Source organism: Echiichthys vipera, assembly GCF_963691815.1.
Source record: "Echiichthys vipera genome assembly, chromosome: 12".
Lineage (NCBI taxonomy): Eukaryota > Metazoa > Chordata > Actinopteri > Perciformes > Trachinidae > Echiichthys > Echiichthys vipera.
In genome coordinates, this window is record NC_139837.1 from 20,092,942 (window position 1) to 20,118,719 (window position 25,778).

General features: G+C 40.6%; 1 protein-coding gene across 1 annotated transcript; it reads left to right on the forward strand.

Moving 5' to 3' along the window:
* Positions 1-1,528: 1,528 nt before the first annotated feature.
* On the forward strand, positions 1,529-25,578 carry nin (ninein (GSK3B interacting protein); the record flags this gene model as incomplete). The annotated part of the gene is made up of 28 exons (XM_083924739.1): positions 1,529-1,559; positions 5,529-5,741; positions 6,691-6,784; positions 7,424-7,596; positions 9,493-9,538; positions 9,628-9,803; positions 10,064-10,210; positions 10,377-10,544; positions 10,711-10,847; positions 11,050-11,190; positions 11,521-11,695; positions 11,853-11,963; positions 12,182-12,271; positions 12,379-12,514; positions 12,692-12,813; positions 13,265-14,388; positions 17,140-17,238; positions 17,329-17,398; positions 17,873-18,040; positions 18,121-18,237; positions 18,511-18,624; positions 18,818-18,964; positions 19,160-19,336; positions 19,443-19,574; positions 19,947-20,048; positions 20,973-21,065; positions 23,972-24,085; positions 25,363-25,578. Exons 2-28 carry the CDS (start codon positions 5,550-5,552, stop codon positions 25,576-25,578), a joined length of 4,581 nt encoding a protein of 1,526 aa, XP_083780865.1. The 5' UTR covers positions 1,529-1,559; positions 5,529-5,549.
* Between the last annotated feature and the right edge of the window lie 200 nt (positions 25,579-25,778).

Sequence of the window (25,778 nt, forward strand, 5' to 3'; positions counted from 1 at the left end):
ATATGAGGTCACATTTTTTCTTTCTTGTGAAAGATTCTGCAAAACATAGGGGTAGCTATGGCCAAGGGTGGATGCTAGTTTGAACTTCAACCAAAGGCTACTATGCTAACATGGATGGATTACTGAACAAGCCTACCGGGCACAGGCCCAGGTGCCCATAGGGTCATGGGACCTTAGTCACAAAAATGTTGCTGAAAAAAACACTGAAAACAATCACAAAAAGATGCTAAATGACAAGGAACGGACACAAAACAACTAAAAACGACCCAAAAATAACTACAGGGATGCAAATTGAGCAGGAAGAGATGCTAAATGATTGACAAAAATGGATCAAAAGCATACTCTTAATGACTACAAACAACCAGAAGCATGCAAAACGACTAAAATAGTTAAAAAGAAACACACAAATGCAAAACACCACAAAAAGATGACAAAATAACTAAAAACAGATGCACAACAATCATAAAATAACCACAAGCAGGTGTAAAATGACTGAAAGTAGACTTTGAGTTTGGGGCCCTGTTTACACATACACAGGTATTTTTAAAAGCAGAGATATTTCTCTGCGTTTTTGCCCTCGGTGTACACGCAAATGGAGATTCTTTCTGAAAACTCCAGCCTGAGTGGAGATTTTGAAAAACTCCAGTCCCCAAAACTTGCACCTGCTGTGTGACATATGTTTACATTTTCATTTGGATGTGGTGATCAGGGATCATTGGCTAACGTAGGTTTGAGTTTCTCTATACACTGCCACCTACAGGTTTGGGATACTCTTGACGGCATATATACACGGGTTAGCGTAAACGGGAAAAAAATCTCTGAAAACCAACAGGTGTTCACAATGTTATTTTTGAAAACAGAGGCGGCGAAATGTCAGGTTTATAAGAATAGCCGGCCACCTGTAAAGGTAACCTGGGTGTCTAGTTCAGGGTGGGGGGGGGGGGGGGGGCTTTTACATGCCTGTGCCCAGGGACCCATTGTCTCATAATCCGCCCATGTAGGCTAAGCTAGGTGTCAAATAAAGTTATATGACACAGTTTATGCTGCAGGCTATGGCTGAATGAATACATAGCATCGAATAAAACCGAGACTGTAAGAGTATTGAGTTATCTTCTGGTAGGGACGGATTATAGTAATGAAGCAGTGTTAGCTTGGTCCACAGGGGGCCAGACTCTCAGACCCTGGCCAGTCAGGCCGTCGCAGGCTCCCGGTCACCGCCCCTTCCTCTTTCAGCCGCTTTTCAAAACCCGCTACTAGCCGGAGGAAGAGGAGGATGAGGCACAGCCGAGGACACAAAGCGACCTCCACACTCTCAGATGCTGTTTGGGAATAAAACATCTGCCACTGAGTCCCAACCAAACCGACTGCATCTTCAACGTCTCATTTATTTCTCTGGAAAAGGATTTTTTTAACGGTTTAACGGACACCGCCACGCGACTACGGGAGACATGTTGTAAAAGTGTATCTTTTCTTTCATACACCCGCGTTTAAAAGTGACGTTTATCACGCAAAATTCAGCTGGAGAAGGAGCCAACTGTCGTCCAAGTTTTGAGACTTTGGTGAGTGTTTTTTAACGCAATACTTCAATCGTCGCTTCCTCAACCGTGTTCTTTCAGTTTGAAACTTGTTTAAAATTTTTAGGATGAAGTTGGAGCCAACGGCAATCCCGACCAAACCGCCTCCTCCCAACATGCCTGCAGATAAATTAGCCCTGTTAGCTTAGCTGACCCGTCTCCTACACGAGTATCTTTATCTAGGTGAGCTTGTTAACTTAGTTAAACTACTTCACAGATAATTAACGGTTTTATCATGCCCCTAACAGACGTTAAAGGTTACCCAGGCGCAGCCCTTCAGATATAACGTAACTAGGCAACACTGTTTCCATTGAGTGATGCTAAATGTTATTGATTTACTATGGAGCTGTTCATGTGAGACACTTTAGGCTACATTGTAGTTCTCGTCCCTTTGACTGCACTCTTCCCTGTTTTTGTGATTATTTAATCTGAATGTCATCTTATAGTTAAATGTCATTTTATATGTGTTTCTTTTTTCTATTTTCATCTTTGTTATCTTTGACAGGGACGGTGCATATTAATAAACATTTCTGTAACTATGCCAGATTTAGCCAGAAAGCTAGTTTTCATCATGCAGTCCCTGGACAGATGTTAAAACAGGCTCACTTAAAAAGCAAATACACAAAAAAGTTAGGAAAAACATGCATTAACTAAGGATTTAATTTAACATTTAATTAATGTTTTATGTAAAGCACTTTGAATTACCTTCTTATTGAAAGTGCAATAGAAATAAACTTGCCCCCTTGCCTTGTTAGCTGGGTTCACAGTTGATTTAAAAATCCTTAAAAGTTTGTGACAAAGCCTTTTTTAAATTATATGTGCACTTGAATATAGTTTATTTTAAACTTGTAGATATTGATTTCACATCCCAAAGACAATACTTTGATGCTGCTGTACAGCTTTTGTTTTTTTTTTTTTTTTTTTACAAATAAGACTTAAGGTTTCAGTTTTGATTTGTTTCACAGCATAGCTCCAAAACATGCAGATGTTTCCTCCCAATTTCATAAACTTGGACTAGGAAAGTGTTGAAAGTGAGTAGATGGTATTTTCAGTTTAATGTCAGGAGAACTTTGTGGCAGTGAGGGCAAATACACTGATAATTGATCGCACAGCAAAAGAGAAAATGAATGCAGTGTGATTTAATAATATATTGCATGATGATGATGATAAGTTGCAGGTCAGAACAGGAGTTTTACCCTGAATCAAGGTCAAAAACTTGTGGTGAAAAAAAGCAATCCCAGACCTGAGGAAAACTGTTTCGAAGCGATATGGTGTTTCACTCCTACATAAGTGGATGATTGCAACAAACACTATTGAAAAAATATGAGTTTTAAAAAAAGTTAGATCAAATTTTAATAATCATCCTGAGTTATTCCCCAAATATTCTCCAGAAAACGTTTTCTGATTTCATTTTTTTAATCTTTATGTAATTTCGCCTTTTTATAGTCACTTGTGATTATGAAGTTGCAGTTGTATAATTGCTTTAGCTGATATGAGATATTTCTTCATGTTGTTATTCCCTCTACATAATAATTTGATTATAGAAATGCAGGAAACTTCCTTTTGTTCCATAGTCATCCTCATCTACTATCCCAAAATGGCCAACAAAAACGTAGTAGATCCATCAGTACTGCACTAGGCCAGCTTTGAGGAAAAGGGTTTTGCAATTTTTACTTTTTCAGATTGACATCCGTTTGTGATAATTAGTGTCAGTGGATGCTGGGATGCCGTGAAGGATTAACCTCCTTCTTAGTTCTGGACTAGAGTGAGTCTTTGGCTGCAGCAGCTGTCAAACCACGGCCACCGTGAGCCACTGTGGTCGACCGGAAGGGCTACCGGGATAATTGGCCCAGAGGCTGCTTGGGAAACACAAATGTGAAAACGAAAGCAAAGTGTGTTGACTGAAACTTACCTTTTTAAATGAGGGCAGGCCATTTCTGTTATAAATTATTATTTTCCTACATTTTGTTTCGATGATGCTACAGCTTTAGACAAGGTGCCATAATGCTGAGCCATGATTTTCTTGCATTTCATAGGCAGCTCAAATGTGCAGATGCAGAATACTGATTTGGTTTTTGTCTCTATTGTCTGTGGTGAATGGGTACCCTGAGTCTGGGCTCTGGGGGACACCTGGCTGAGCGCTTGATGATCTCACTGAGAGCAGCTGGAAAAGCAGGGGTCAGGAGGGTGCTCTTTGTATAGACATTTAGGCACACACTAGGTTTTCAATCACTAAATAGATGCTCTAAATTTCAAACTGAATTCAGAAGGTCTTATACACAGTACATATGTTATAGTTAATGATGGAACAAACTTCAGATCTTTATTGTCTCACAGGAGGAAATTATTTTTGCAGCAAGAAAAACAAACATTTAAACATGAAACACAAACCAGTAGTAAAACACCAAGAAAGACATCTGAATACATTAAAAGTGCTGTACTATATATACAATTCAGAATAAAAACAAAGGATCTGTGATAAAGATAACAAAAACTGCAACACCAACAATAAAGATAAGAAAAATAAAGTCACAAGCTGTGCAGGGATTTGGGGAACAAAGAGGCAGTAAGTTGGTGAAGAAGAAAGAGATTTAAGTTGCTCCAACAGCATAAAATGTTTAGCATGAAAAAAGTTCACAATAAAGCAATCAAAGACATTCAAGGAAAGTTAAATGTGCAAAAATATTAGTTGAAAACAAGAAAAGCAAAAGCTAAACAATAGAGGCACTGTATATCAATGGCCAGACATAAAAGTCGTGGAAAGTATAAAAATAGAAGTAGATGTTTTACCCTGCTCAGCAAAGCTATTTCGAGTCATGGTTACTGCCATTTACCTTACTTAAGCTTCAAGTGGCTGACCTACCATGAGTTACGTCATTGCTTAAGTCAGTCAGACTCCATCTTTTTTCTTTTTTTGGACGCATAGTTATATCTAGTATTCATCTCTCTTTAAAATAAAAGATTTGCTTCCTAAATAAAAACCCAAGATTCATTGTCTGCATCTCTTTTATTGCCTGAGACAAACTCTGCTGAATCGTGCCAAACTGACTCCAGACTTTAGTTCGGGGCCAGAGAAGGGCCGTGCTCTCCGTGTTTTTATTGTTGTTCAGTTTCAGCATTGATGCATCCAAATAGAAAGTGTAACAGCTTTGTCCGTGTCTCTGTAACTGATGCTGTCAGCCAGTCAATGTTTGGATCAAGGCTTCTGGTGTAACCTTCCCAATTAGTTCCTGGCTGCTGGTTCAACTTGGTTCAGCGCCACTTTGCTCTTTTTGTCCTTCAGCTTTACTACCAGTTTGAAGTACTTGATGTATTTAATCTTAAAAACTACAAACGTGCTGCTTTTTATCATTTGTAAAAATGTTAACTTTCTGTGTTTTTAATTTATTAGCCTTTACGATCAAACACCCTTACATTTTGACATTTATATTATTATTATTAATTGATACTATTTATAGAATACTGAAATGTGTTTAGACTACATTAAACTGTGTATAGAAGGAGAGTTTCCCCTTTCTCACGTGCCTAAGTTTGAACTGAACATAACGCTGAAGGTGTTAAAAGAGTCATGGTCAGTGTCAGACTTGGCCATCTCTATCAATTTACCTGATTGTCTAACCGTTCTAATTGGATTAGCCAAAGCCTCCACCAAAAATGACGCTGGAGCAGTGTACAGGTAGCTCAGTCGCTCAGCGATACTCTCAGATGAAGGAGCTGTCAGGAACGCATGCTGCTGAGATAGATGTTTACACCCTGTTTGTGAGTATCTTTTAAAAGCGAATGGATATATAATTATGTTAATTTAGAGTGGACAGATTTTGACTACTTGTTTAGATTTGTTTGCTTTCTAACAGTGATCAAAGTGGCTATCCTGCGATAGTTCTGATAGACATATCTGCTATAATGTGAAGGAAAGTGTGATAAAATAAGGATTTCCCCCTCTGTGTCTTTCAGGACAGGGTGCTGTCCTGTGGGATGGATGACACCCAAGAGCAGGACCAGTATGAGGAGCGCCTAAAAGAAGTTTTCAACAGTTTTGATGCCAGCGGCTGCGGCTCACTGTGCCCTGAGGAACTCTCTGACCTCTGCCAGTCCCTGCACCTGGATGATGCCACACCAGCTCTTCTGCACACACTGCTGCAGAGCCGTGACCGCCTCACTGCCAGGGTACGTTTGTTTTTGTCTGACTGGTATGTTATAGTGTGCCGTAATTTGCTCAGAAAAGTTGTATTTGCAGAATTAATATAATTCCTATTCTAATGCACATGTGAGTCTTGGCCTTTTGGCTTTGCTGTGCAAAGGGTCCTTGCATCCTTTGATTTGGCAGGCACCCATGTTGAGCCACTCCAGCTCTCAGGCCTTTGTGTCTCCAGGCTTTTTGGTGCTTTGTTAGCTGTCTTGTTGAGGAGAAAATGTGCCCCCCTATCAGTCCTGATCCCAGGTGTCTGTCGTCAGGACAACCATGCAGGCTAATCACCATTCATAGATGCATTTCTTTGAGGGTGCTTGATGTGGAAATGTATGAAATAGAAAGGACACTGGTCTAATTTCTATAATTGGACTTGGAAAATGGATTGTACATTCGGAAGATCTCCAGTATGTAGTTTTCAACCTAAACTTACCTCCACACTTTTGCATCAAGTTGTTTATATGCGTGCATGCATAAGTGTGTGGACAGACGGATGGCTATTGTCTTGCATGTGTGTGTGGGTGGGTGGGTGGGTGGGTGCGTGTGTGTGTGTGTGTGGGCGGGGAAAATGTTAGCAGAGGGCAAGTGAACTGATTGCCTGCCCATGGCATCCAACAATAAAGTCAAAAAAGAAAAAAACCCACATAAAGCCGGCAGCCGCCAGCCTTGACGCACAAAGAAAATCACCATATTCAGGGTTAGCAGCTGTTGATTCTTGAAGTGTGACCTCACTGCTCCAGCTCAGCAAACCCTCCTCCACCCAGACAACCAGGGACACCCAGCCTCCACCCGGCACACTGGGAGTTACATCCAGTCTAAGGAATTTCACCAACTTTTGCTTCGTTTTTACTGTGCTTCACATGCTTGGCATTGCTGGCATTTTCTCACATTTATGTAAGACTCCCTTTTTTTCTATTCTTGTTTCAGGTTGACTTTGACCAATTCAAGAATGCACTGATTCTCGTATTGTCTTCGACTTTTGAGCCGCCACAAGCAGAACAGGAGACCTTGTCAAAACCAGGTAATGTTAAGTTTTAAAAGAACTATCACAAAGACAAATGCCTTTTAAAATGCATTAAAAGTATCATTAACCAATCTGTAATTTATGTCCATATCAGTTTAAAATGTAACTTTTAAGCTAACCTTTTCTACTCAAAAAGTCAACCAAGTGGATAAGGTTACTGTAAAGGCTGAGCAGCCCATATGCTGAGTCAGCTGTAAATCTACATACTGTAGAAAGGCCAAAAGTGCAGACCCAAAGCCAATTAGCCGACAACATGGTTGGACCACTGGCATGGTTTGTTGTTTCATAGATGTTGTTGTGTCTTATTGTCAATGAAGCATAAAGTATATTAAGCTTATAGAGTTCCCAGTGAGTTTCTCTGTAGTGTGCACCTGAAACACTGTCGACTGTAGTTTCATGTCTGTCGTACAAACAAATGGAAACATGTGGATTCTGTAGTTACCACTAGTTGTTGTCACTTTTAGAGAAGTGGCTGCTGCAGCATGTATTAGTCACTGAACATTTTTTTACTTCTGTATTTAATAATATCCTATGTGGTGGAAGCATTATTACCACAACATTTTTCACAAGTGCTATGCCAGTAATCATAACTCTACTTATTTGATTTTAAAGTGTTGTGTCACTGTGTCTCCTCAGAATCTCCTGAGATCCAACCAAAGTTTGTGAAGGGAAGTAAACGTTATGGCCGCCGCTCCACACCGGAGTTCATAGAGCCTATTTCAGACTCCTCTGAAGTTACAAATGCAAACCTGGAGGATGGGGAGGATCTGGAGGACAACTATGACTCTGCTGTTCCCCGGAAGCGTGAGGTAAAAGGCTCAGACTGATGTTCTCTGACTTTATGAACCTCCAGGCACTTGGATGCCATCCTTATCACATCCTGTCCTTGCATGTGCTGGCTGTGTTTCTCAGCAGCTACTGGCCGTCATTGAGGCGTTATTCTTAGCTAATCAGCTTAGTGGTATGCAGGGCAGATCCTGAAATGTAATATAGACGTTTAAACGCAGGGTTCACAAGGCACTGTTCATTGCATAACAACGCAGCCCTGTCTGTAAATAACACTGTGGGCATAATTAGTGTTTAATAAGCCTCCGGTGGTCGGGGTGTAACCGCAATGTTTGTGTAACGTCCCACAGTGTTGTCAGTTGTCATGATATGATTTGTTGTGTGTACTCTGTGTTGAGTTGAACTTTGCCCCGAGTGTACCTGCTGCCTGGTATGTGGTAGTCAAGGTAACGGCAGTGATTTTAGTCTTTCACATCATCATGTCACAAACGGATAACTGATTGTTGCATTTATAGTCCTCAGTAATGTCCTTTTTCTTTATTAGAGATTGACAGTAGATGCCTCCCATTGTCTGCACAGGGCTGTCTGTATTGTGCGTCTGTGTTAGAGTTGCAAAGTATTAGTTCAGTCACGGCCACGCACAGCTGAACACTCCGCATGGTTCCTTTGGTTGATCTTCTAGATCCTTTTCTTGGATTATCCTGCTCTCACTGGTGACAGAGAGTTGTTAGACATATGTACAGAGGTCTAAGCTCATGCTTTGCGCGTCCGCGCCCTGCAACAGAAATCAGTGTCAGAAATTTGCAGCCACACCAGAAAGAGGTCCCAATTTGTCCTGAACATCTCGAGTACCTAATCGAGTTATGGAAACTAAATTGTCAACTATTTTGATAATCAATAGTCCAATCCAAATATCAAGAAAGGGGGAAAACATTCAGTTCCATCTTCTCAGCTGTGAGAATTTGCTGCATATATTTTGGGGTTGAACTATTTAATTGCACAAAACAAGCAACCATTTGAAGACTTGAAGACTGTTAATATTCTGTGTATTGTCTGCGCTCCGGACTCCACCCCAGATGCCTGCGAGCATAAGACAAACACTATTGGAGACATTGAACCGAAGCGTGTCTCTGTATTGAGTAATCTGGGGTGCAACAATGCTACAATGTCCGGCCTGGGGACCAGCAGATGGGGATGGGTCAGGGGGCTCTGCCACAGAGACTACAGGCCTGGTGCTTTGGGAGGAGGAGGAGGGTGTAGGACTGTGACAGAGGAACAATGAGCCCCACTACCCCCACCCGCCTGGATGCCTTTACACCATGTATCAAAACGCCTCTTGAAGAATCCCATCTGTTCTTCATTCCCTCACTGTTTGCTTCCCAAACAATAGATGGTCTAGCTTGGTTGAAGCACAGTGGGTCAGTACAAGAAACGTACAAAGACGTTGTTTATGTTAAAATCTTTAAAGTCTACTGCTACTCAAATTTACATTTAAGAGTAAGAAAATAACTTTGATTTTAAGCTGCAAAATGTTGCAATGTTGAACTATTCTCTGAGTGAAAGTTTCATTTTCAGAAACAGATTCCCATTTTACGTAATTTTTAATCTTAGTTTTTAAAAGTTGCAGGTCCATAAAAGTGTCTGGTAATGGCTCATTTCTCTATTATTGTCACCATTCCTGATATGCACACTGCTGATGCCTGACGCCCATGTGCCATCACAAAAGCTATTTTGTGCGCTCCTGCCCCCTTTTGCACCCAGACTCAACCTCGCCTAATTTAAAAACATGTTTGAACTTATAAACAGCTGATTGTCACATGAAAACATCGAGCTGCAGGGATATTTTAATGTGGTTATTTGAGAGACACCAATTCCATGTTGGTAGGTTATTTTAATTTCTGTGTTTTTGTCTCTTACAGCGCTGGAATGCTCACGAAACAAGCACAGAGGAGTACGAGGCAGAAGGTACTTCAGAGCCGCATTATTTTCAGAAAATTCACTTTATGCAAGTTTGTCACAAAATGATCACAGCCTTTTTTTTACCTTGTTTGTAGGCCAGCTGCATCTCTGGAACCCCGATGAGCCGAGCACGCCTCAGGGAGCACCGTTTCCTCTATCAACCTGTTTAGAGGATAGACTGCGAGAAGCCTGTGACGAACTGGAGATATCATGGGACGGATGTGCCGGTCACACCGAACTGCTCGCTCTTTGTGAACACCTCGGCCCAGAGGTGAGATTAAAAGTGAATGAAGAGACTGATTATTTTAGGGCAGCTTTTAAAATCTTGACAAGTTTATATTTTTCCTCTGATTACATTACATGTTAGACAGTTGGTGTCCAAAACAATTGTAGTGTGTTTTCTAACCTCCATTAATTTACTTTTTTCTCAATGAATCAATTAAGTGCTTGATCTATAAAATGTTGAAAACCGTAAAGTTTTAGGTATTACCTAGTCTATCTAGTTACTACAAAAAAACATTTTATTTTCAGATAAATATGGATGTGCTCCAGAGTCTAAATGGCGACGGAGTGATGAATGTTCAGGAGTTTGTTTCCAGGGTTCTAAACCACAACAAACCCCCGACACCGTCTGCCTCCACACCCTACAGACAGCTTAAGCGACATCACTCCACTCAGGTATTTGTTTGTTGAGCTCGCCGAGGCCTCAAGCTATGGGGTTATTTTAATTATATATTTTTTGTTGTTGTTATCTTTCCTAGCTTTATTAATGGCAGGTATTCATAATACATAATAAGTAATAGCAAATTGTTGATTGATAAAAGACGCATTTTTACCTGTACAGCCCTTTGATGAGGGCGGCCGTAGGATAGCCACTCCTTCTGCTCTGACCAGCACCATTGGCACGCGCCTCTTCTCCACCCTTGATGACGGTTCTGGTTTCACTCCAGTCGAATACATCCTGGATGCCTGGATGGAAGAGGGAATAGAAAACAGCATTGAGATCCTGCAGGTACTTTTTGTGTGACTGTGGCCATTAGTGTTCATTATTATCAGCATTTTAAATGTGAACCAGTCAGACAGCTGATGACTGAAAGGAAGTTGGATTTGTGCAGTTTTAGAGCACTCCATGATTCAAATAAGTAAAGAATTTTATTATTTAAATTATTTTTTTGCAGGCTTTGAATTTCAGCCTAGATGGAAAACTGAGCCTTTGTGATCTCACCATGGCACTTGAGAATGAGCTACTCGTTACTAAGAATGGGATTCACCAAGCGGCACTGGCGAGCTTCAAAGCTGAGATCAGATATCTTCTGTGAGTATGAGTCTTCACTATAATGTAGCTTATTCAGATCTTAATCTCTGTTTATATTTGACAAAAACATTTGCAATCATTTTTTCATCTGTTTTCTGAAATAAAAAAACATTAATTAAGCTTGCAGGATTATTGTCTGCTTGTTTTTGCTCTTATGGGTAAATCTTTGTACAATTACTGACCCTGTTGTTTTTCTCTTCAGAGAGTGCGTAGACAGAGAACTCAGGGAGAAAGAGAAAATCAGATCTGACCTGGAAAAAGCAGAGAAATTAAAAACCCAGCTTGCCACTGAGGTGGATGAGCATCACTCTGCAATTGAGCACACGAATAACCTCAATCTCAGGTAATTTACCCATGAGATTACACCAGATGTTTACTCTCCTAATTTTATTGCAGCAAGAGGCTTTCGTCCGCAAAGGCGTGGAGAATAATGTGATTGATGCGTCTTTGTTTTGTCTCAGTCTGTCTCCTTCCCTACATTTGGCCTCATTCCTGTGGTGGATTTAAAGACTGCAGCTGATTACAAGCTGTATAAACTTTCACATTACATTTATAGATCTATCTACATGTGGTGCATTTTAAACCAGCCTCATCCTAACATTTGGTACAGTCAGTATTATAGTGTGGTTTCTAAGTGTTACACCTCGTTTTCTCTGTGCATGAACCTCTACAGGAAGCTTGAACAGGACCACAAAGAGAAGCTAGCAGCAGTGCGATCAGAGCTGATGAAGGAGATCGACCAGATTCAGCAGCAGGCCGGCCTGCAGCGCGAGGAACTGGAGTCAGAGGTCGAGAAAGTCAGGGAGGATGAATCTTTCCTCAGAGACCACCTCTCCATCTCTGTGAAGGTACCAAAAAGACTTAATGTGTTTTTAATATGGTTTATTGACGCACAAAGCACTCTCTGATGAACCTTGACATGGATTGATTTTTCTCACTAGACGTTACATTATCGTCAAAAAGAAAATATGGTTAATAATTGTAAACGTATGTTGCTGTTTCTAGGAAAACAGACGCCTTGAAATGGAGTTGCTGGACATCTCAGAAAAACTAGTGGAGGCACAGAGCCAAAATGCTAAACTCCAGACAGGTTTGGACAACGCTATGAAAGAAAAGGTACAAAAACTTTTCATGGCTCTCCATAATTTCAATATAGACTTAGTGTAATTGGAAAATCACACATCTTCCAACTTTTGTTTAGTGTGCTTTTTCTGCATTTTTTTTGTTTTTGTTTGTTGATTTTCTAATTCACCACTCCTTCTGCCTTGATTTTTTTGTTTTTATTTTATGGTTTCTGTGCAAACAAACTATCTAAATTATCTTATTTTCTTTAGTTTGGAGACACGGACCCTGACAATGCAGAATTTGTTCTCCAAGAGGAACGTATTAAAGAACTACGCAGCAGTTACGAGTCTCAGTACAGGGTAATTGCATCAAAATCACAAAAACACTTTCTCTTTTCCCGTTTGTAATATTGTCTTCACAGACTTGATGTTATATATGTTTAACTTGTAGTGCTCTCATTTGATAGGAGCTGCAGGATCGTATTGATGAGCTGCAGTCAGAGTTGCAGGACTACCACAGTCTTGGACGAGTACATCAGCCCTGCCACAAACCTCTCTCTGAAGAGCTGGAGAGTAAAAGCCCCGGTATGGAGTCTGATCCAGGTAATGCATACACACACACCACACATACACACTATACAGTCCTCGGAGAGCTAATTACAGAGCCCTAACTACATCTGTACATGACAACAATCAGCACATAAACATTTTGCATAGAAACAAGGAAACTCTGTGTCATATGAAACTAGCTTCACCAACTTCTTACTTGACTTTATGCAGGCATTGGTTCAGAGGAGGTGCAGCCTTTCAGCATGAGCCTTGAGGCAGAGATGATGTTGGAGCAGCTGAAGGAGCAACACCTTCAGGAAATTGAGGATTTGCGAAACCAGCTGGAAAGCAAGGTTAGTGTAGTAGATACATTTTTTATAACTTCATTATGTTTGACGTACATGTGTGTTTTTTTTGTTATTAAAAACTGCTGGGAGGTGTGACTCTCTGGATGTGAAGATGGATCAATTCATCTTTGCAGTAAATATGAAGCTTCAGTCAACAAATTATACGATAAGCTTAGCTTTGAAAAAAGACTGGAAACAGGGTCATATTGCTAGCTTGTTAACAACTGGTTGGCAGATTTTGGTAACTTTCGACAGAGTCGTGCTAGGTTTTCCTGTTTCCAGTCTTTTTGTTGAGTTAACCAGCTGCTGGTCGTAGCTTCACATTTAGCGTAGAGACATGAGACTGATATTGATCTTCTCATCCAACTCTCAGCACTAAAAATGTGTTTTTTATTAAAAGTCAATTATTATTTACAACTATTATTTAATTTCTCAACATTCTTGATATCCTGCACAGATCAATGAATTTGATAAGATGGTTAGAAAGCAAAGGGTGGCCCAGGAGGACCAGAAGGCCACCTTAACCCTTGAGTACCAGCAGGAGGTCCAGGCTTTGAGGGAGGAGATGTCCAGCGTTCAGAGCCATGCACAGGAGCTCCAGAGCCAGCTAGAACAGGCGGAGCTGGAGCGGACTTATCTAGAGCAGAAGCGGGCCGAGGAGAAGGAAGAGCTCGAGAATCTGCACGAGGAGGAAGCGGGAACTCTCAGACAACAACTGCTAGAGGCCCACACCTACACTGCAGACCTGGAGGAGCAGATGAATACTCTTGAAGCCCAGCAGACGGACACCGATGAAAATCTTGTTAGTGAGATTGACGAGCTGAGGAGACAACACACCGTTGAGATTAAGAAACTGAAGGAAGAGCACATAGAGCTTTCTGAGGCCAGACTGGAAGAGGAGAGAAAGAAACTGCAGGAAGAACACACCGAGTTGGAGGAGAGATTCTTAGACGGTTGCAAAAGGGAGAAAGAGATATTGCAGCAAAGCCATGAGGATGAACTGAAGGCCAGATTAGAGGAGGCAAAGGTGAGGTTTGAGGAAGAGCGTGACGAGATTGTGCAGAGGTTGACAGAGCAGTGGCAGAAAGAGAGAGCTCAGCTGGAAGAGGAGAATAATGAGTCTCTGCAGGTGGTGCTGGAGGAAGAGATGTTGAGACTTGTCAGGGAACAAGAAGAGAAAGAGGGCAAGCTCAGGGAGCAGTGGGAGAGTGAACGAGCCCAGCTTCAGGAGCGTCATGAGGAGGCTCTGCTCGATAGAATACTGCAAGAAAGGTTGCAGATACAAGAAAGGTTTGAGCAGAGGGAGAAGAAGCTGAAGGAAGAGTGGGAGAAGGAGAGACTGCAACTGGAGGAGGATTACGAAGGGATGCTCCAGGAAAGGCTGAATGAAGAGAGGGAGAAGCTTGAGACTGAGAAAGAGGAGGAGGAGAAGAGGATAGACTGCTTAATGGCAGAGGAAAGGACTCGTCTAGAGGAGAGCCACCAGGAGGCCATGAAGGAGCTTGCTGGAAAGCACTCTAGAGAGAGAGACACGCTCAGCAGCATGTTGGGCAAACTGCAAGATGACGTCGCTCAGGAGAGGTGAGTGCTTTTTAATTGTTTATATCACAGTAAGTTCTTTATTAATGAAACTTGTTTTGTCTTTAACATGCTTCACTTTTAAATGATCTAATATGCTAAAAAGTCATTTGTTTTTAATTGTTTTAACTTAACTACTATTAAGAGTTCAAAAGAGTTGCTGTAACGTTCATTAAATAACCATGTACAGGAGGGAAATCGAGATCAGCTTCACCCAGAGAATCAAGGAAGTGGAAAGTCGTTTCTCAGGTGATCAAGAATCTGTTGCAGAGCGTTTTCAGGCTGATGTTTTGAAACTTGAACAGCACTACCAAAGTGAGCTAAATGCTCTCTCAGAAAGACACGTCGAGCAGAAGCGCCACTGGGAGGCACAGATACAGGAGGCGCTGGAGAACGCTGAGGAACAAAAAAGAATGACTATGGAGGCCACACAGCGTGAAAAAGAAAGTCTGGATCAAGAGTGGACAAAAGAACGACGTGAGCTTGAACGTCTCCATGAAGAGGAAATGGAAGAACTTTTGATGAAAAACCAGCAACTGCAAAATGAGCTAGATGACTTCATCAGTATGGCTCAGACTAAAGAGATAGCGCTGAGTAGGCAGCTGAATGACCTCCATAACCGGCTTCAAGGAAGCCTGGAAACCAAAGACGGGCTACTTGCTCAGTCTGAAGAGAAAGCGCTTGAGACTGAGCTCCTGCTAAATCAAACAGTGGAAGATTTTAAACACGAGAGGGAAGATCTTCTGAGCAGCCAGTCAGAACTTGAGGCAAAATACAACGAGATGCTTTCCATCTCTGAGCGGCAGGTTATTGAGAGGATTGAACTGTTAACCGAGCGTGATGATTTGAAGATGAAGATCGAGGAGCTGGAAATGCTCCTTAAACAGGCAGCAGAGGACTTTGAGCTTGAGAGGACGGAGCTACAGGAACATGCATCCATTCTTGAGGAAAAGTTAGAAGACAATCGAGAGAATGACAGAGAAGAGATTATAGCAGAAAGAGATATGCTCAAAATCAGAATTAAAGAGCTAGAGGTGGAATTCAATCAGGTTTTGTCTTCTGTAGAAAAGGCTAAGGAGGAAGAAATTAAAGAATCAAATAAAATAAACACTTTAATTGAGGAAGAATCACCATTTCTGGTTGAACAAGATATTGATGTAGAAACTTTAACAGAGGCTCTTGATGCATGTGGTGAAGGTCCAGAAAGTATTAAAACTGTTGATAATGAAAATGATGCTGTTATCAGTGATGATCACAGAGTAAATCAAGGTATTGCTATCCCGGAAGATTACCAAAATGAAGATTCAAGCCCTGAGAAAGCCCATGGAGACCCCAGAGTAGGCTGTTGTCCCACACATGAAAACCCACAATCAACATCCTGTGATGTCCCAGGTTCCCAAGTTCACAATGGAAATAATTCAAATGTTGAATCCAGAAACACAGTTGTTTCCCCAGAGATGCTGCGTGAGGAGGTCTCTTTCCCTGAGGAATTTGAAGGTGAGAATAAAGTGGCTCTTGAATCATGTGAGGAGGAGAACAAACCTCAAGATGCACAAATGTTGGTCAGTGAAAGCACTTATCGCGAAGACGAGCCATGTCATGAGACCGTGGTTTATCCCTCAGCGCTGGAGGACACAGGTGACCCAGATGAACTGTCTCTAGTGGATTCTGAGGTTAGGTGTTTACAAAATAATTCTCATGATCGGGGACGGAAAGTGGAACTTCTTTCAGACTCCGAACATTTAACCGCCAAAATAAATGATGAATGCACACATGACAGTCTGGATGAAGATGCTTATTGTGAGGTCAGGAATATACAGGCTTTGTGTAACACCGCCACAGAAGAAAACATCCTCTTGCATGAGAAGATTTCTCTGCTTCAACAGAAAACAGAAATACTAGAAAATCTTCTAGCTCATAACACTGAAAAGATAAAAACTGGCCACCAGGTGATGGAGGAAAACTATAGCCTCAAAGTTAAAGTGCTACTGTTAATGGATCATGTCAAAGAGCTGGAGGTCAAGGTCTTAAAGATGACAGATCTTCAGATTAGATATGAAGACTGCTTGTGTGAAAACACCAAACTGAAGGACCAAAACGAGGAACTTGAAAGGAGAGTTTGGAGCCTTGAAAGCAGTATGAATATCTTCCATGATTTCCAAGATCAGCATATTGCACTGGTGGACGAGATCAGCAGGATGAGAGAGGAGAACGGGAAGCTTTCCGAGTTGTTCGTTGAATTTGAGGAGCAGGGACAGATTGTTACAGCTGTACACCCAGACAATGGACAGTTGGAGAGCTTCACAGAGGAGTCTCAGGCGGTTACTGATCTGGGGGACAGCTGTGAGGAGTTTGAGAAGCAGAACACAAAACTTCGCAGAGCCATCACTGAGCTACAGGACAAGTCGCAGTCAATAAATGAAACAACACAGGCTCATAGGTAACGTGGAGAAAAACCCGTCCCTCCATGTCTCCTGTGGCTTCTCGTTGTCCCATCCCTATGGTGCTTTGATTTTTAGAGTGTTCCTCCTTTTGTTCCCGAGCACAACACAGTGATGTTTCTCCGACCCGTGATTAGGTTCCTTAATCCTTTGTGTGATGCAACAGATCGTGAACACTTTTGCTGCTTGGATCCCTGTAGATCAATATATAGCAAGCTTATACATTTCACTTAAGTAAAAATGTATATTCTGACATTTGATCAATTATAGCTGGTTGGAATCTAGTTTTTAATGTTGTTTTGTCTGCCTGTAGATCTGAGGCCAGTCGTCTCGCTGAAGAAAACTTCGTCCTCCGACAAAAAATTGCTGCGTTGAAGGAAGAGGAGTTAAAAGAGGCCCAGGAAGAGTTGGTGTAAGAAACTTTAAAACATATATTTAACTCTGTTCATTTGTTTTGTTTTGCCATGTAAGCTGACGTTTTCTTCTAATGATTGATTTTTAGACAAACAATGGAGCACTTTAAAAAAGGGAAGGTTGCAGCTCAAAAGGCAGCAGAGAATTTCAAGAAACAGGTACTAAAGTAACTTATTGATATGAGTTAAGCAAGTGTAATGTTTGTCATGCATGTTCATCATCTGAATTTAGCGTGGAAGCATGCATTCGACATTTGCTCACAAACAGAGAAACACAGCAATTTTGACCTGATGATGGTGCCATACGAAAAGTCACAGGATCACTGAAGTTATTACAATTAATCCTGAGATGAACTTGAATGTACCAATTTCATGACGATGCATCCAGTAGTTGTCAAGACAATACTCAAAAAAAAAAAAAAAAAAAAAAAAAAAATGTTAACCTCATGGTGGTGCTAGAGGAAAAGTTAGGGGATCACCAAACTATTAGAATTCATCCACTGGGGACCAGTATTGTCTGTGCAAAGTGACAGAGCGTCTCTGCCATCCACAAAAAAAGTCTTTAGAAACAATTTTTCTACACAATAAAATCCAATGATAATAACAAGTTAATGTATCTCTGTTCTCTGAAAGATTTCAGAGCTGCGTTTGCAGAGTCAGCAACTGGAGGACAAGAACGGGATGCTGTCAGAGAAAAATGCTCAAAATATTTCTGATATGGAGAATCTACAACAGCAGCTGACAGAACTGATAAACCAGAACGAGAGGAGGGAGGCGTCCTCCGCTGAAGAGAAAAACAAGGTAAACAGAGTTTTTATTACAAACGGATGGTTGTTGTGGTGGTGGTAGCAGGTAGCTAATTGGTGGCTGTTTTGTGTTAGTTGGCAGCTTGTGTTTGTGCTCTGGAGACAGAGCTGACCAAAGCTCTGGAGGACACTGCACACCTGAAGCAGAGGAATATTCAGCTGTCACAGCAGCTCTCTGGCCTCAGAGTGAAGGTGAGCATCAGCCTGGGACACTTTGATGGGCTTTATATGAGACGACACAGACAGAAAATTATAAAGCATCAACAACACCTACTCTTGCCATTAGAATGGAAAGACAATTTAATTAGTGAATTTGAGTATATATGAATAATAACATCTCAAAAGAAAGAGTTAAAGGAATATGTTTTGTCCTTATGGCAAATGTAATCTGCTGAGATTCTGTGGTGTGGTCAAACTTAAGCATAAAGGATTGTTTAATACAACTCCTCGTCTTGTGGTTCTCAGGCAGTCAAAGTAGACTCTATGGAGAGTCGGCTCAGCCACCTGGTAGAGGAGCGGATGAGCGCAGATAAAGAGGCTCAGGGCCTCTGCAACCAGCTAGCCAAATCTCAAGAGAGGGTAAGAGTCTGCTGTAATATACGTAGCAATCAATTGCTGTTTAGTATTATTTCTAAGCATTTAACAGTAGAAATTATCATAGTAATTAAACAGATATGTAACTGGCTACCCTGTACTGTAGTCAGGGAACAAGTCTAACCATGACAAAGTGTTATTCAGACCTAATTCATTCTTATTCATTTCTCCACTCCAGGTCAAGACAGCTGATGAGACTCTTCAGGCTGTGAACCACCAAAGTGCTCGTCTTAAATCGGACCGCCGTGTTTTGCAGCAGGAAAGGGATTCCCTCAAACATGAAGTTGCAGTGCTAAAAAAACAGCTGCAAAATGTCAACGAAAAAGTAAGATTTATTTTATGTTTTTCACTTGGCAAACAGAAAAAGAATATGGAAAAAACACACTTAAATGCACCAGACGGAGCAAGTTAGATTATTTTGAAAGTGATGTTTGAAGATGTTCAACTGTAGAGACAAGGAAGCACGATTCTGTTCTTTCTTTTCAGTAGACTTGACCTTTCTAACTTTTGTTAAACACAGAACCACGTTTTGGAGATGGCCTTGCACTCGAGTGATCTCCAGAGTCCGAGCAGGAAGCTGTACAGAGATGAGATGTGGTTGGTGGACCAGGAGCAGACACTGCTGAGACAGGAAAACGAGAGTCTTCAGACTGAAGTGCAAAACGTCAAAGGAGACCTCATGCAGTCGAGAGAAAAGGTGAGCTGCGGACAATAGCAAACTGTAACAAAAAAACAACTCTACAGTCATATTAGTGATCAATTTTCTGTCATCCATCTAAAAGCCCTTAATCTTGTGTCTGCAGGTCCGTCAGCTCGATGCGACCGTCCATTCCCTGAAGCAGCACAAACAAGGACAGTCCCTCCTGGTGAAGACCTTGGAGCAGGAGAACGCCTCTCTGAAGCAGGAGCTCGACGCACAAAAGGAGCTCAACAAGGTATGAACTGCAAACTTGCTTCCTTCATGTTTTGGAATTTATACATCTGAAAAATGCTGGAAGCTACCATCTCCACTCTGGGACAGATGGCAAGAGTAAGTCTTGCGAATTTGTCAGAAACGTCTGTCTTGAAATGGTAAAAAAGGCTCTTCAGGCTTGCTTCTCCTGTGCACTGATCTATCTAACTTTGTATATTGTGCTTCTGCTGTCTCAGCCAGGACACTCTTTTAAATGAGATGTTTAATTGCAGTGACACTTTCCTGGTTAAATCAATTCTATATCAATTTGCAGCCAGATAATCTTTGTTCTTATTCTCTAGACATGCTGATTATGTGGCTTACATTCTTATTACATGTGCTTTTTGTGCCTCAGGGCCATGAAGCAGGACAAGGACAGATGGTGCTGGAGCGCCTTCAACAAGAAAATGTGGCACTCCAGGCCCAAATGGCTGGACTGTCTACACAGCTGCTAGAGGTACCAACTTTTCTCCTCTTAGTCTAGTATTGGTTTGTGTTATTTCAATTTCTTTTTTTAATACACAGAGAACCTTCGCTTTGTTTTCTTTCTGCATACTGTTATAGTTTTGAAAGTTTTCTTTCATTCAGTCTTTGTTTTTGGTTTTAGTCAGAGAGCAGGGGTCTTTATTTTGAGGAATTGACTAGTTTTAGTTAGACTAATTTAGTTTCAGTTTTTTAAGTATTATGAGGGAAGCCTTGATTTTCAGTAGCTTTAAAAAAGTAAGATGAATGCATGACATCAAATAGGAATCAGAAGTACTTTATCTATCGATCTATATATCTAATCATAACATTTACAATAGTAATACATACAGATCAAAAGTACTGTAATAATGTGCAAAGTAAACAAGGAATGGAGGGTTTTACAGCACCCACTATATTGTATTGCTGCCACCTTCTGGAATAATTTACTGTGTCATCGACGTCAAACAGAACAGGACAAAGTGGGATTCAGTAGCAACCGTGACACTGACTTTGCTTTGATTTGTCTTGTTCATTGTAGTTTTTGGAAACTATTTTAATTTCAGTTAATAATAATTAATTGTTTTTTCACAGCTGGTTTAAGTTTCGTTCTTAGATCCCTGACACAGCAGAATGACAGTCGGCCATTGGCAGTTGGCTCTAGTCTTTGCGGTGTGTTCAGGTGCACGTTTGTGGGAAAGACACAGGCGACGTGAACAGTCGGCCCTGGTCGCCACTAATATCGACTTGGTGTGTCTGGACCAATAATAAACCTGCCTTCAACCTACTTTTTTGTTTATTAGAAGAATGAAATTAGAGTTGTGAATAGTTTACTGTTCGATTAAAATGACCCCATAGTGTATGTGTTTCACTGCTGACTGTTACTCTCTCGTCTTACTTATATTTCTACTGTGTCCAGTCATTTCAGGCTCATTTGGTCGGACTTCTGCCTCCGTCCCCTCACAGGATGCCCAGGGGACAGCATCGCGGTGAGGATCCGGACAACATGCAGGTACATTCACAGTCTGAACCCTTCCCTGGTAGCAGACTCAGGCCAATGCATGCACAAAAATCCATAAGCTTAATGAGAGCTGTTAGTAGTAGACTACATTTTTCCTGAGTCTGCTTTGAATTTATCATTTCCAAAGAACAAGCAGTTTAGTGCCACTGCATCATTGCACGGTTTGGTTTTACATTCATTTCCTGCCATTTTTCTCTCACTGTCATTTTCTTTCGTCACATTACAGCCATCTGTTGTCACGATTATCATAAATGTGTCATCAATGGCTATAAGATGGGAACTGTGAACTAGAGCTCATGTTGGGAAATGCTTTGGATACAATGGGAGTTTAATATAACGACACCCATTGTATTTCTTTCACCCTCACTTCAGTGTAGAAACTGTGTCCACGTTAATCACTCAATTCAGGTGCTGAAAAACTTGTTTTACATATTTTTAATCCGGCCTGAAATCACTAAAATGTTCGGCATCAAACGCAAATATTAATAACACATTTTAAAGTGTCATCTCTCAAAACACCTGAGCTGAGTGTCAAGTAGTTGTGGTGATCCTCATTTATGTTTATTTTCCATTACTTTTTATTTGAACGCTGCTGTTTGCAAAGCTCCTTGTTTTGGTTCTTGTCACAGATCCATCTCAGCACCCGTCCTCACCTCCTTATGTCGTGTGTGTAGTGTTTACTTTTTGGGTTTGGTGTTTAGTTTGTGGTGCCTGTGTTTCTGAACTCGCCGGCGTTTACTTAATTTTCCATCTCGGGACTGAAGTAGCCGCAGTTGTGTGATCATCTGGGTGCGGTCCTGGTGGCTGTTTTTTTTCCTCTCCATCTGTCACCTTTTTTTTTCATCACCATCATAAATTGTCTCACCCCAACGAGATGGAGATGGTTTGTCCAGGTTTTTTCTGCAAATGGTGTGGTCTCACTGTATTTTAATAGCATCTGACTTTTCTTATATAATATAATTGTGTATACCTTTGCTTCCCAAACTGATGAATGCTGCGGCCCAGTCTCAAATCTGAAAAACTCCTGCTCACTCAAACCTTCGAGCCCAACTTTGATCAACATAAGACTAAAATAGATTCCCAACATATTTTTTGTTTCGTAAACAGAGCAGTTCTATGCCGTACAAATGAATCATCCATCCACATACATGTAACAATTTGTAGAGCAACAGAATAAATACGATAAGTTCATGATCAAAAATGGGACAGATAAATGAAGAATAACACATTATTTAAATCCCATAAATAGTTCTAAAAAAATGTTTTAATGTAAATATATAATCACAATTATTTTATTTTGTAAATTACCTCTCGCGGCCACCTGCAGTATCTTCATGGCCCACACACTTCACTCTTTGGGAACGACTGGTGTATACTTTACATTTATGTTGTTACGATTTATGTCAGTTTAGTCGTTTTATTTTAATATCTGCTTGTTAACCTGCCCTCAGCCATAAACACCTGTGTTAACTGACCAGGCTTGTGTAGGTTTTTAGGATTAGAGGAGAGGGTCGAGCTGTGGTGAAGTGTACCTGCCTTTTCTCTCCAGGGGCCGATGCCGGAGCAGCGGGCGGCTCACGCGGACAGCTACCGGCGGATCGGTGGACTGTAACACCAGCGTCTTTCCCTGCTCTTCATTTTAGCCTATTTCTTTCCCTCCAAGACCTTCTTCTTCTTCCTCTCAGTCCTGCTCTTCTTCTATGTTTGGAGCCAAAATCTGACTGTGGCACGTGAAGCCATCCTTCCTGCATCCTTATAGGAGATTGTGAACAAATGTGGTGCCTGATTCAAAAAGGCCTGAATGTGTAATTGTATTTTCCTGCTGCTAGGTGGCAGGAAAACACATAAAAAAGGCTCCTGAGGTTCTTCCCAATGGGATTTTGATTAAAATGACATTAAAGTTTGTCAGACACGCCATATCAAATCTAACTTCCACTTTTGAGTTTTCTAAGGGTCTGATTCTCGGTACATTAAAACATTTCATAGTTTGAATGCAGGGAATCTTTTTAACGCAGGTTGTATGTTCTGTTATGCACTTGTGCCGTTTATCATTGTGTGAGACAGGGTATATACGTACATCCTCAGAGGCTAAATGTTTTTGTGCGACAGCTTGCCTTATGATCATCGAGGAGTGTTAAGTTGAGGCGAGGTTGATGCCTAACAGCCTCCTGAGCCTTTTCTAACAATCAAGCGACCTGTAATTGTCCAATATGAGATTTCTTAATGAAGGTACTGAGTTTTGTTTGTCTTTTGTTGTTTATGCCCGTGTCTATTATTCGACACTACATAGTTGAATGTTTCTTCAAGTTACCTGTTAATGTTTGTGTTTCTGCTGCTGCACAACCAAAGTGAATCACATCTTTCTGGGTTATTTTTCTGTTCAAACACGTCACACAACTTTGAATGTTTATCTGGTATTTATTATTAGAAACCAAATAATTGTTTGTCCCCAGTAGTGATCTATTACTGTCATATCTGTGTTTGGTTTTTGAGTCATTCGGTGAATGTTTCTTTCCTTTTTTTGCACCATGTATAGACTCAAATATATTTTATTTGTTTATTTATTTTAATAGATTTGTGTTTAGGGTTTATATTATTTATGCATTAAATTATTTTTTGTAGAGGTATCTGGAATACATGGCATAATTTTATACCTATTTATATTTTATTTATTTTTCTAGTGTGTTGTCCTCTCCTTTAGAAATGTACCAGGAATCATTTATTGCTGAAATGAAGATAAAATAAAGTTTTTAGCTCATTAGAATGTCGACTGCACGTGGTTTTGATTTTCTTACTTACACGTCTCAGTTTTTACATCGGCTCAAAAGGAAGAAAATTCAGATTTCATCATGACATTTGCAGCGGTTTGTTGATATCCCTCACTGTCTTCTCACCAGGATGAAAGGGAGAGGAAGATGAAGAATATGGAGGAGCGTATGAGGGAAATTGAACTGTCGCTGCATAACGTCAAACTGCTGCTCAAAGAGAAGGTTGCTCAGCTGAAAGATCAGGTCAGTTCAAAAAGCTCATCACCAATAATTCCTTATCAAAACCAAATCCTACATATACTTTTGTTATCAAGAGGGCCAAAATAGTAGAACTTTGAAATGTTTTGCATGAATGTCCACATTTTTTTTCTAAATTAATTCTAAAGTGGATCAAACAGTGTTGACTTGTGTTTCCTCAGGGGAGATGTGCTTTACAGTATTAGTTACAGTGGGCTTATATTTATATATGAGAAACATTTTGGCACTGGACCTTCATCAGGCATCAACTTCAGTGGAAAAAAAATCTTAACTTTTATTATTTTTGTTTATTTCAAACAACAACGTTTTTAAAAATCATTATATAAAGAAACATCTTGATCCCAGGGCCACAGGTTGTAACAACCAGACTAAAAGGAAAACCAGATCTTTAAACGTAGGATCCACATATCTGGAGACGCATGCCATGTCAAAGATCGATTAAATCTTCCTTATCAGGCAAATAAGATGTCAAACCAAGATAAATTATCAAGATAATTAACAAGTAGAGCTTAAATCTAGACCAATATTTGTTGAAGTAAATGTAGATCTATTAAGTGTCTGAGAGGGCAGCTTTGATGTAATTCTCAAAATAACAGTCCAATAAGATTCACATGAATGTTATATGAGCATTATTATCAAAGTGAAATTGTATATTTTGAAATAGTTACACAAGAAAACAAAATGGATAATCTCAAGGTGACAGTGCGACCTCCAAAAACATATTCACACAAACAAAATAACTGAACAAGAATGAATTCAGAGGCTGAAGCATATACTGAACATATTCAGTTATATAGTTTAGCTCTTCCACTTTCCTCCAGAAGAGTCAACCACATCAATACCAACAAAGCACAGTTTGATAAGCATACCTTTTTAAATGTAGTTATTAAAGAACTGTTAACAAGATACTGTATGTACTGGGCGTAACATTTTATAGTTAATCTAATGGTGACACTGTTTAAATTGCTGCAGACGTATCTTTTCCTTCTCTGTACTGCAGCCTCTTTGCTGCATATCAGCCAACATACAGTTTTGTTTTGTTTTTTAGGATTATGTTTTGGCCGTTTTTCAAGCCTTTATGATCTAGGACAAACAAATTGGGTGAGAGAGAGAGAGAGGGAGGGAGGGGGAGACAAGCAGCAAAGGGCCGCAGGTTGGAGTCGAAACCGTGGTCGCTGACTCTTTACATGGGGCCTACATCAAATAAGATTATATATTGACTTATTTAAGCTTTTATAATCTGCTCTCTCTGGCTTTTCTAGCTGCACAAGAATGGCAAAGCTGACGTGTTGATCAACAACCTGTATGAGGAGAACACCGAGCTGCTGAAAGCTCTGGAGATAACTGAGCAGCGGAAGAAAATCGCAGAGAAGAAGAACTACCTACTGGAGGAGAAGATCTCCAGCCTGAACAAGATAGTGCGTGACCTAAACCCCTCGCCCCTTCCCTCACTACCATACCATTATAAATGCACATAATGTGAAACACCTACAGCTGCTCGGGACATGAACAGCACTTGTCCAAAGTCAACCATAAAGTGCATTGTAATTATGATCTTTTAAAATCTATACATGCAGCGAAATGCACAAAAAAAGGCCTTTCCGTTGCATGCCAACTGGCGTGTTTTATCTTGTTTATGCCTAAAATTTGACTGCGTTTAAATATGCAGTATTTATAT